The sequence below is a fragment of the Asparagus officinalis genome, chromosome 2 (assembly GCF_001876935.1).
Source record: "Asparagus officinalis chromosome 2, Aspof.V1, whole genome shotgun sequence".
Classification (NCBI taxonomy): Eukaryota; Viridiplantae; Streptophyta; class Magnoliopsida; order Asparagales; family Asparagaceae; genus Asparagus; species Asparagus officinalis.
The window spans coordinates 6,115,057-6,127,309 of record NC_033795.1 but is presented as its reverse complement, the minus strand read 5'-3'; the positions used below and the strand labels follow the sequence as shown (position 1 = coordinate 6,127,309).

Genomic DNA, 12,253 nt, shown 5'->3' with positions numbered 1-12,253 from the left:
TATTAATTTTCTGATATTTGAGGTTTGATCTATTTTTGAAGAACAGTTATTATAACCAGCAACTTTAATTTGGGTTTTTTTTGGGGTTATAGGCTCTATTTTACTCGTGTAAAATTAGGAATCAAGAACGGAAAGAATCAAGATCGGGTCGGTTGTGAAGGATACGCGTTGGTTGTGAAGGATACGGATTGGTTGTGGAGGTTACGAATTGATTGTTAAGATTACGGGTTGATTGTGGAGGTTACGGGTTGGTTTGTGTTGATTGTTAAGGTTACGTGTTGGTTGTTAATGTTACGGATTGATTGTTAAGGTTACGGAGTTGGTACATAAAGCCTATAAAGTTTGATACGTAAACGTACTCGTCCTCTTGATTCATTCAAAGCCTCTGACCAGATTCTTCACGTGAGCCTGCAATAGTTACTAGTACTCCTCAACAGTACTCGTTACATCCACTATTTGATATTAGTCCATCAAATCTTTGGTATTCCTAAATAAATCCTTTAAATCATTGAAATGGCTCTAATCAGAAAATTAAGTCACGTAGCTATTTTAGATCTGGACCCTTAATTCATAAAGCTGTCATTATGTAACTCAATTCTCATAATGGGCGAACTAATTTCAAAGTAAACTCAATTTACAATCAACCCGTAACCTCCACATAAATCTGGACCCTTAATAATATACGCTTTATGTACCAACTCGAAGGATACGGATTGGTTGTGGAGGTTACGAATTGATTGTTAAGATTACGGGTTGATTGTGGAGGTTACGGGTTGGTTTGTGGAGGTTACGTGTTGGTTGTTAAGTTTACGGACTGATTGTTAAGGTTACGTGTTGGTTGTTAATGTTACGGATTGATTGTTATGGTTACGGGTTGGTTTGTGGAGGTTACGAATTGATTGTTAAGATTACGGGTTGATTGTGGAGGTTACGGGTTGGTTTGTGGAGGTTACGTGTTGGTTGTGGAGGTTACGGGTTGATTGTTAAGTTTACGGATTGATTGTTAAGGTTACGTGTTGGTTGTTAATGTTACGGATTGATTGTTAAGGTTACGGGTTGGTTTGTGGAGGTTACGAGTTGGTTGGTACATAAAGCCTATATTATTAAACACGGAGAATAAAAAGGTTGCGAGTTGATTGTTAATGCTAAGCTAACATTGCACATAGAGAGTAGCATTATTGTGCCTCGTTTAACGCCCTATATGTGATGCCAATGTTTAATGCCCGCACAAGGGAATCCGGTTCATTAGCTTATTGGGTCTTGTTAGATATTTGTCCCCTAAACCTTGTGAAGTTTGAGGTTAGCCCCTCTGATCGTTGAAACTTCTACAAGATCCCCCAGTTTTCATAGTTTACTTTGAAATTAGTTCGCCCATTATGAGAATTGAGTTACATAATGACAGCTTTATGAATTAAGGGCCCAGATCTAAAATAGCTACATGACTTAATTTTCTGATTAGAGCCATTTCAATGATTTAAAGGATTTATTTAGGAATACCAAAGATTTGATGGACTAATATCAAATAGTGGATGTAACGAGTACTGTTGAGGAGTACTAGTAACTATTGCAGGCTCACGTGAAGAATCTGGTCAGAGGCTTTGAATGAATCAAGAGGACGAGTACGTTTACGTATCAAACTTTATAGGCTTTATGTACCAACTCCGTAACCTTAACAATCAATCCGTAACATTAACAACCAACACGTAACCTTAACAATCAACCCGTAACCTCCACAACCAACATGTAACCTCCACAAACCAACCCGTAACCTTAACAATCAATCCGTAAACTTAACAATCAACCTGTAACCTCCACAACCAACACGTAACCTCCACAAACCAACCCGTAACCTCCACAATCAACCCGTAATCTTAACAATCAATTCGTAACCTCCACAACCAATCTGTATCCTTCACAACCAACGCGTATCCTTCACAACCGACCCGATCTTGATTCTTTCCGTTCTTGATTCCTAATTTTACACGAGTAAAATAGAGCCTATAACCCCAAAAAAACCCAAATTAAAGTTGCTGGTTATAATAACTGTTCTTCAAAAATAGATCAAACCTCAAATATCAGAAAATTAATAAACAAATGAATTGAATATTTTCCCTCAATTTCAAGAAATCCACTCGTGTCGTCTAGGTCAGCCGGGATCCTAAGGATGCGCTCGTCCCCTTTTGGCACTTTACGAATGCTAGCAGGCCCCCTAATGCTCCGTTCACGTCGCTGGATGAAATGTTTGACCGCTTTTGTGAGGGTGGGTACCTGGTTCGATATGGGACCATCAGATGGAATACAAGAAGGAGAGCATGAAAAGGCCTTGGCAGTGCCACGTCGCGTGCCCTGAGCTCGTCCAAATCAACTCCTTTGAGTGGAAAGCCGCTCTCGAGCTCTGCTCTCTTGTTGTTGTACTCTGCCGCCTTGGGACGAGCTCCTCCTGCACGTGGTCGGAGAGGCGGCCGGAGCCGGACTGGACGAGCTCGAGAGCACGTGGTAGGGTTTTTCGAGGATGATGGACCTGAGGGATTGGGTTGGGGACGGAGGCGAGGGGTCGAGCGGAGGTCGTGCTGGGATCGGCGGTGGACATGACGGATCTCGGCGAGCGGAGGCGAGGGGTCGAGGCGCGAGACCGGAGAGGAGCTTCGGCCGCCACGAGGGTTGTGGAAGGGACGGAGGGGGCTAGGGCAAAAATGGTGGGGGAAGGAGAGCAGAGGGATTGCATGGTGAGAAAGAGAATGGGCATTATAGTCTTTACCTGTGTAAAATTCTTGGGCTTTGTGTTTTGGGGGCTCAGTGCATAGTTATTATGAATTTGGGGGTTTTGAGAGCGTTGAAAAAGTCTTGGGAGGGGGAAGCATACTTATTACGAATTTGGGGGCTGGAAGCATTTTTCCCTTATATTTATTATGAGAAAACATGAATAATTATTAGGGTAAATTTCACAAAATCCCCGTTAAGTTTTGCTATTTTTGGGATAACACTCTAAACAATTTAGAAATGTTACTTAATGTACCCCCATTAACTTTTACCAGATAATAATCTCTCTAACTGACGGTATCAGACCAGATTATGTACCTAAAAATCATGTGCGTACAAATGGTTAAAATGTGTCTGATGGAAATAAACTTCTTCCACGTTCTTTCTAATAATTTTAAAAGTAATTTTCACAGAACCTCTTTAAGTTTGGTCCAATTTTGACCAAAATGCCGCTCATTAATTAGGGGTGGGCCGTTTATATGGAGCGAATCTATACACACATGTAAATGAGTTGGATTCATGAATATATATATCTACTAGGATTTCATGATTATACAGTGTACGAAGGTTTCCAGTTATAGATTCTGGATTCATTGTCTTGCCCAAAGTATTTGTCGTCTATTCGATGTATTTGACAATGGATCTTATCTATAAATTGAGAGGGATTGATTAGAAAATACAATGACAAATCATTCCTTTTGTACTAATTAATTTGTTTCATGTTTTTGCACTTTTTGAGTTTACAAAATGTTTCATCAAGGGGCAAAGGTTCTAGTTCCGGTTGCTGCAGCAGGATGAGCAGCGGACTTATTGATCGTATGAAGCTCAGAGTTCAATCCCACATGAAGAAAAGAATGCATGGAACCACAGCAGGAGTCGGTGATCCGGTACGTAAAACAAACTTTAGTTGTTCATATTGTTTTTTGAGATTGATATACTAGTTCAAATTAAAATTTGTGACTGGCAATTTTTTGCCTATACATAAAGTTGTTACTCATTCAGACTTCAATCATGCTAACTGAAGGAATTTCCATCTTCTCATTCTCATTTCCTGGCAGTTTAGAAGTTAAATATACAAGTAAAGTCATGCAATTTAGGTGGATATTTTTACACATTACGTAAAACACGCGCATTAATAGGAAACTATTTTCTTTTCATCGATGAAAAGGATTAGGATTTGAATATGATCTGTTGAATTACAAAGGAAAAATAATATTGTCCATGAGTTGTTCTGTTGCATTCCAACCTTATTGACCATATAATTTTGCATATGTAGTTGTAGTATTATGTGGAGGAAAAGACAGGAAAAAGGCTTTGGTTCGAGAAAGGAAGTCCAGAGATACCTACAGAAGATGAAGACCATAACAAGTCCCCAAACTAAACTGCTGCTTGAAGATCACAGGTTAATTTCAGTCCAGAAGACAGAAGAGAATAAGAACCAGAAGAAGCAGTGTTGTTTCCTATTTTTGTCAAATTTCGGTTTCTTTATGTATTTTGGCTAAAATCCTAAAAGTATGGGTCTTGTATGCCTATGATTTCTTGAGAACCAGAAGAAAAGTTGCAAATGGTAGAGGTAGGGTTGTAAAGAAAAACCGATAACGGAAAATCCTAGGACTTGTGCGAAACTCTTCTGAGATCGAGGGGAGGGTTTTCTTGCGGTGATCTTGAAGAACTCAGAAAATGACATATCTTTGTAATATTTGAAAAATAAAAGGGGACACAAATCTCTTCTCGTGGATGTAGGCGGTTGCTGAACCACGTAAACTTGCTTCTCCTTTATGTTATTTTAAATTTCATGATTATTTGTTAATTAAATCCATTATCGTCAAAGGGCCTATATCACTACAAATTAATATTTTGCCCCATAAACAAATTCAAAATGAGAACTATAACTTTTGTTAGGACGGAGTAACCAATGCTTCAAACTTGCAACGGTTGCAACAGCTTTTGTTTTTATTAGTTATACCAAGGGTCTGGATGCAGACTCTTTAATAGAGTACAGTAATTAGCATCCAAAACTGAACAAACTCCTATATGTTTGGTTTGTTGCAAATTGTCCTCACCTGCCTTGAGGCTACTCAAGGTCTCTCCTATATCAAGTTATACGCTTTGAGCTCTAGCATATTGCTCTCCTTTTTCAAGTAAGTAGTCCTCAAGAGAAATTGCTGAACTTCCCTTTTCCTTCAAGTTATCTGATGTACTGTATTTTTTTATTAATATGTGCAGTGGGGTCTGAAATGGTGATGGTGGGTGATATTCCTTTTCCTCTTGAGATCACAACCACAAAGCCTTTGCCTCTTATAGGAAGGGGTATGAATTTCTTTCTTTGTTTCTTTTTTTTTTTAAGGGTGAGGTGTTATTATTAATAGAACAATTATACACTGTGTTGGTGGAAATGGTTTAAATAATATGAGGGAAGAGTTTGGTAATTAAGCCGTGTTTGATGGTCATGTTTGATCCTTTTTTAAGTGCATAATACGTTCAATTAGGTTATAGTAATTTGATTGGGTAGAGTTTTCAATTAAATCTAATCTCTATGAGAACCAATCCATAAAAGAAACGCCTACAGCTAAAACACAATCTGATCCAAAGTTTAAACTTATAAGGTCTAGATTAAGCTTCATGCTTTTCCTTTTTTTTTCATTCAATCACAATATGAGGAGCAATTTATTGCACCTGAACCAATGAATTAATGCTTATATATGTGGTTTACTTTAATTATGTGCAGGCATTACAGATATTGAGATCCATTTCCTCCAAATTAAGCACAATGCAATTGGAATTTATTGTGACGAAAGTATTGCTGATCATTTAGGAAATTGGAAGGGGAAGAAGGAAAGGGAGCTCATTAGCGATGATTGTTTCTTTGATGCTCTTGTATCAGGTGAGGGTGATACCTTCACCTATTCGTAACTTTTCAAGATTTCATGTCGGATTCATTTTGAGCCATTTCTATTGAATCATTGTAACTAGCGATTGTTGGTGAAATTACTAACTTGTATTCATGGATTCATATTGAACCATTCTAACGAGTATAGGTTCATGCAGCACCTGTAGAAAAATATTTCAGAGTTGTGGTGATCAAGGAAATAAAAGGAGCCCAGTTTGGTGTTCAAATTGAAACTGCTTTGAGAGATCGATTGGTATCTGCCGATAAATATGAAGATGACGAAGAGGCAGAATTAGAGAAGATTGTTGAGTTTTTCCAAACTCCATACTTCAAAAAGGGTTCGGTGGTCACCTTCTACTTCCCTGAAAATACTCCCACTGCAGAGGTATGGCTTGTTAATTTGTATTCATTGTTTGGGTTTTTAGTGAAGATAACGTGAAGTTTTAGCGAAGATAACATGAAGTTTTGTTTAATTTTGAGTTGAGAATTTGCAGATGTCATACGTGATTGAAGAGAAAGATGAAGCGAAGATTAAGGTGGGGAATGCAAATGTGGCTGAAATGATTCGGAGATGGTATTTGGGTGGGTCTATAGCAGTGTCTCCAAGCACTGTGCAAAGCTTGGCTGAGAAATTTGAAACCATTTTATCTTCTGCTTAGACTTTCCATGTTCATATGGTTGACTTATAAGTTTCTCAATGCTAAGATGTAGGAGTCTTAAAGTGAACAGACTACAATTATGTATTTGGATGTTTCAAGTACCTTATTGTTACAATGTTACCCAATAAATTATCTAGCTTTGTGAATGTATGGGAGTCATCTGAGAAGTAATATAAGCTTGGATCCAATTCTTGAGTTTTTCTACTGAGTAAAAGTGTAAAAAACATACAATTAAATTGGACAAGCATGCTAGCATTGGGGGATCTAACACTAATTATTATTATTATTATTATTATTATTATTTGTGTGCGCGCGCGTGTAAGAGTAAAGCAGACACTTAGTCACTATTTTGTGTAAATCTCGGTTCAAGCACAAATCACCAACAAGTTAACGAATGTTTTCTTATGGTTACCTGTTGTACATAACTGTGAAGTCTAATTCCTTAAGTTCTCAAAAGAGGAGGGTATAAGATTAGAAGTAACTTAAGAAAATGCCTTGAGATATAATTTAAAGCTAGAGATGGAAAAGGCTTTAGCTTGATAATTTATATACCATATCAATTTAATAAAAATAGTAAATTTAAATTTAACACTCTTTACAAATTTGGGGCCAACTAAAGTACAACTCTTTGGTTGCAAGGAAGTTTTGGTCCTCTGCTTGGGATGTCATACTCTTTTTTGGAATCCAAAGTCAAAAAAGAAAATCATCTTATGACATGATAATTGTTAAAGTATAAAATTATAAGCTTGGATACTCAGCATAATTTTAAAGCTCTAGTGCACATGATATTTTGACTTGGTACCACACAACCAAGATTCAAATATAATTTACCACAAATTCCTAAATCAGATTTTTTAAAGGGCCCTTGCTCTGTTGAGGGCATTAGTAGAGTAAAGTATTATAACTCTTAGTATTAACTTTTTAACCGTACGATCACATGGAGATTAATGCAAAGAGATTTAGTTAACAGATTAATTGGTGAATAGTGACAAGTGTATTACTCTATTTGTACTATTTTGACAGACGAATTAATTGATGAGTAGTAATAAGTATATTACTCTATTTGTACTATTTTGCCACTACCACCTATAAAAGAGTGGAGTCACATAAATTTGTGGTGTCACTCGGCTTTGATAATAGTTATAATCCCCACTATGCTGCTTTAATTCTTTTTAGGGTGGTGACTAGTGACATCACCCTCTACTACGCAACTCTGCCGCTGCCTCAATTTACATAACTGTGACGTGTAATTCCTTAAATTCTCAAAATATTAAAGATATATGGGGCTAATTAAAGCACAACTCTTATAGTTGCAAGGAAGTTTTAATTCAGTATGTTTTACAAAATAGCGGATGATATTGAGAACTCGTTAGTCCTCTTCTTAGGACATCATACATTTTTTTGGGAACCAATTAAAAAAACACTTTCCAAAGTTTTAATTGTTAAATTTAAAATTGTAATCTTGAGGGCTTGGTATAACTTTAGGCCCTATTTGTCAAGGGGTTAAGAAAAAGATTAAGAGGGTCTAAATCATCCTTAACCATCCAAACGGGTTAACTTAGTCAAAAGATAAATAAACCCTTTACAAGGGTTATAGTTAGTCAGCCCCTCATTTAGAGAGGTTAACAAATCCGCCTGAAGAGCATAATCTAGAATTACTCGTTTTTGAAATAAGAAATGAAACTTTAAAAAGAATATACTCTAAAATATTTATGACAATTAGCCTCCTTAGCCCTTCTTTATTTGCTAAACACAAAAAACATAATCCTTCATCTTGACTATCGGATCCAAATGGAATTGATTTTATTTTAACCTCCATGAAGGGTTAAGTACGCAATCAAATTTATTTTAACTTCCCACAAATGGTTAACTAAGTTAGTCCTTCGGCTAGACCATTTTTCCTTAACCCATTGCCAAATGGCACCTTAGAGTTTTAGTGCATTTGTAGGATTCTTTGACTTGGTACTACAATAATCGAGATTTAAATTTAACTAGCCACGAATTTCTAAGGCAAATTTTTTTTTAAAGGATCCTCATCTGACAAGGGAATTTTTTTTTGGAGATAAATCTGACAAGTGTGTATTAGAGTATAAGATTGTAAATCTTAGTCCTCTCTACAACTTCAAATTTTTTATTCCACAGCAAAATCCTTTAATATAATGATTTTGATGACGAGTTAACCGAGTTAATACTTCTTTTTAATGATGTGCTTGGCAACTTAGTAAAATTAGGTCAAACTTGTTCCTTAAACTGGTTTTGCATAGAACGGTCTAATTGTGGGTCAATTCCCCCGATCCACAATTAAACTAGTTTAGAGTAAGGATAGTATACGATCGAATCTAATCAAATACTAAGTATTTGTTAAAATACTCGAATTCAAAACCCTAATTCGATTATCCATATCTCAAGTTTTTCGAATTCGAACTCGAATATTTAGTATTTAATAAATATTCACGAATATTCACATATATTTATCTAATATCAAAGTATATTCATTCCACTAAAGAATTTGATTTTCAAATAGTATTTAAATTTATAAATAAAAAAATTTCCATTATAATTATGATGTATATATTTTAATTTATATTTTTTATTAGAAAACTGAATTATGAATATTATTTAAGTCTCTTAAAATTAGCATACAGAACTTAAGTAGAAATAGTAAGTAGGATGAAAATATAACCTCGTGTGATATTATACAAATTGCAAGAGATCAAACTTTAAATGAATATTTAATAAGCAAACTAATCAAAATACATCTAGTTAAAATTTATTCATTAATGAACTCAAATACTAAAAAAAATATTTATTTAGTGTCGCTTGAATCACCCAATTGAATCACCCAATCAAATAAAACCAAATAGTTACTCTAATAGTTAACGAACGATTTGTTGATTATTTGATTCATTTTCACCCCTAGCTTACAGACCAAAAAATAAATTAAAGTAATATGTTTCACTTATAGCTCAATTTTTAGCGATTAACAAAACAGCCTAAAACTAGACCAGGTTCAAACCTAGCCCAATTTTAGAGAATTGTGAAACATACACTAACTCTCATCTTTTAAACTCTTGATGAACAACACCAAGAATTTATAAATAAGATATCCAGAAATTATTAGATGATAGTTATCTTGATGGAGATTGTATTCTGTTGACAACTTAGTCCACATCTAATCTTCTTTGCATTACTGTAATTGAACCTCAAGATCATCATTATCTGTTGTAATCTATTATTGATTGCTTAGAACATTATTGTTTGAATGGACATTAAAAAAAACAATAACCTAGAATCTTCACTTTTTTAATTTCCTCCTTTGACATGGCATCTCTATATCGTATTTCCTATTTACTTTCTTTCTTTTCACGTATTAATTTTTTACTTGACATTATTGTAATTTGAATAGACTTTTAAAAAACCCTATAACCTAGAATCTTCACTTATTTTTGCCCCCTGTGACTTGGCATCTCTATATCATATTTCCTATTACTTTCTTTCTTTTCATCTATTAATTTTCTAAACATTTATTGCTTCCGAACTTTGGTGCTTTATTTTCCAAACATTCTTTCTTATGATTTGCTTGATATTGTTAACACTCAATTTACAAATTGTTCTCCTTTTAAGAAGAAGAACTCAAAATAAATTAAGCCAAGAAAACCATGAAAATTAACAAGAATAAAGTAAAAAACCATGAAAAGGAAAAATAGGGAACTTCATCGGACTCTGAGCTCCTAATTATTTATGAGCAATTACCTAAAAAGTTACCTTCGGATCAAAGCCAAACAACTTAAGAGTAATGATTTTTTCAGAAATTTTGTCATGATGTCTATTAGGCTATGTCCAAAAAGCCTGCCGTCCGGACCCGCCTAGGTCCGGCCGGCCACGGCCCGCGCCCGGCCGAAAATCCGGGCTTGACCGGGTTTCGGGCCTGGGTACGCGTGCCTCAGCGGCGCCCTGCCCGGGTCGGCCCGCGCCCGGAATAGCGCCGGCGCCAGGCAAAAATCCGAGCCGGGCAACAGCCGGGCTCGGAGCCCGGCCCTGTGGCAACGGTCCCATAGGTGATCGTTGCCAAAATAGGCGGGCCGGGCCATGCAGGTGGCAACGGTCTCCCTAAGTGACCGTTGCCCAAATAGGTCGGGCCGGCCGGGCTAGCCGGCCCGGCACAACGGTCACGAGAGTGACCGTTGTGGCCAAAAATGGCTGCGCGCCGGCGTCAGGGCCAGCCCGTCCCCGGCCACAACGTTCATAAACGGTTCTTTTGATTGTTTTGTCCCCAAAAACGGTAAAAAAAACGACTATTTTGTGAGGTTATTTTGGTCATTTGTTTAGGTGACTGGCTCTATAAATAGAGGGGGGTTTTTATTTATTTTCTTCATACCAAAACTCATCTACTTTTCTCTTATACTCTTATACTCTCTTATACTCTTATAGTTTATAATCCTTTCATCAAATGGCTTCCGGATCTGATTATGAAGAGCAAAACCTATCTCCCGATCTTGAAATAAGTCCTCCTACTGGGTCTACTCCTACCAAAGTTAATCTCGAATCCGGTGGCGATGAATCTGCACCAAGAGCTCCTAAAAGGCCAAGATCGGATGTGTGGAATTTTTACGAGAAGATCGACGTCACCAAGGATGAACACGGTAGGATCCTCACCCAGAAGGCTAAGTGTGCATTGTGCGGCAAGATTTTTCAAGCTCATCATAAGAGCAGCACCAACCACCTCAAACGTCACTTAGATAAACACAACAAAGACCAGACTCCTCAAGGTGATATCCGACAATCTTTGATTTCTCAATCTTCCTCTACTGGTAGTCTCGGTAGTTGGAACTATGATGCTGTCAGGGCCAGGAAATGCGTAATTAGGTTTATCATTCTTAAAAACCTTCCTTTTAAATTAGTAGAAGATGATGAATTTGAAGATATGTTTAGAGATGGTTTTTATCCTGCATTTAAAAAATTTTCTCGTCAAACCTGTTAACGTGATATTTTAAAATATTATCAGGAGGAACAAGGAAAAATAATTTCTTATTTTAAAAATTTAAACTGTAAATTTTCTTTAACTTCTGATATTTGGACATCTAGAGCACAAACTGGATATTTATGTATCACAGCACACTGGATTGATGAAAATTGGCAAATATTTAAAAGAGTTCTTTCTTTTATTGTAATAGAAGAGTCACATACTGGTATTAATGTTGCAAATTTAATAATTGAAGAACTTATGAAATTAGAAATTTCAGAAAGAATATTTTCTCTTTCACTAGATAATGCAAGTAATAACAATGTAGCTGTTGATTTTATCATATCAACTCTGTCATTACCATGTCATGGTGATCTTTTTCATATTAGGTGTATCTGTCATATTTTAAATTTAATTGTTCAAAGTGCATTTACTGAAATTAAACCCATGATAGAAAAGGTTAGAACAGTTGCTTATATGCATAATACTTCTGAACAAAGACTTAAAAGATGGAAACAATCTTGTAAAAGAAAAAAAATATAGAGCCCAGACTAGTTCCAAAAGATGTTGACCATAGGTGGAATTCCACCTATGCAATGTTAAGTGTAGCAATATGTTAGGCGCAGAGTCACGCCCACCGCCGCGGAAGCGATATCACCTGAGAGATAGCCCTGGCTTTTGTTGTCCCAAAAGCACAAGTCAATCTCTATATTCTTGTTTCTCAAAGGAAACGAGAATAGATAGTGAAATTCTTATTTCTCAATGGAAACAAGAATCAAAAGTGATATATTTCATCAAAGTAAAATATACACTCTTCCTCTCATCAGCTCTAAGACCGAATATTGAGGGAACCTACAAGCAATAGCCAACACCCAGAAAACAATAAATACACGAGATTTACGTGGTTCGGCAAACTTGCCTATGTCCACGGGAGGGGTGAGGGGAGATTCCACTATGAGAAGAACACCGACAACTTGTACA

General features: G+C 36.4%; 1 protein-coding gene across 1 annotated transcript; it reads left to right on the top strand.

The window, feature by feature from the left end:
- Positions 4,833-6,485, top strand: LOC109829369 (probable chalcone--flavonone isomerase 3). The gene is made up of 5 exons (XM_020396495.1): positions 4,833-4,901; positions 4,987-5,070; positions 5,489-5,644; positions 5,809-6,035; positions 6,145-6,485. Coding segments are annotated over exons 1-5 (633 nt in total). The 5' UTR covers positions 4,833-4,900; the 3' UTR covers positions 6,310-6,485.

Bases quoted from the DNA above. Each gene is read 5' to 3' on its own strand.
- LOC109829369 (XM_020396495.1), top strand. The intron at 5,071-5,488 runs GTATGAATTTCT...AATTATGTGCAG, and splicing joins TTTGCCTCTTATAGGAAGGG to GCATTACAGATATTGAGATC. The intron at 5,645-5,808 runs GTGAGGGTGATA...AGGTTCATGCAG, and splicing joins CTTTGATGCTCTTGTATCAG to CACCTGTAGAAAAATATTTC.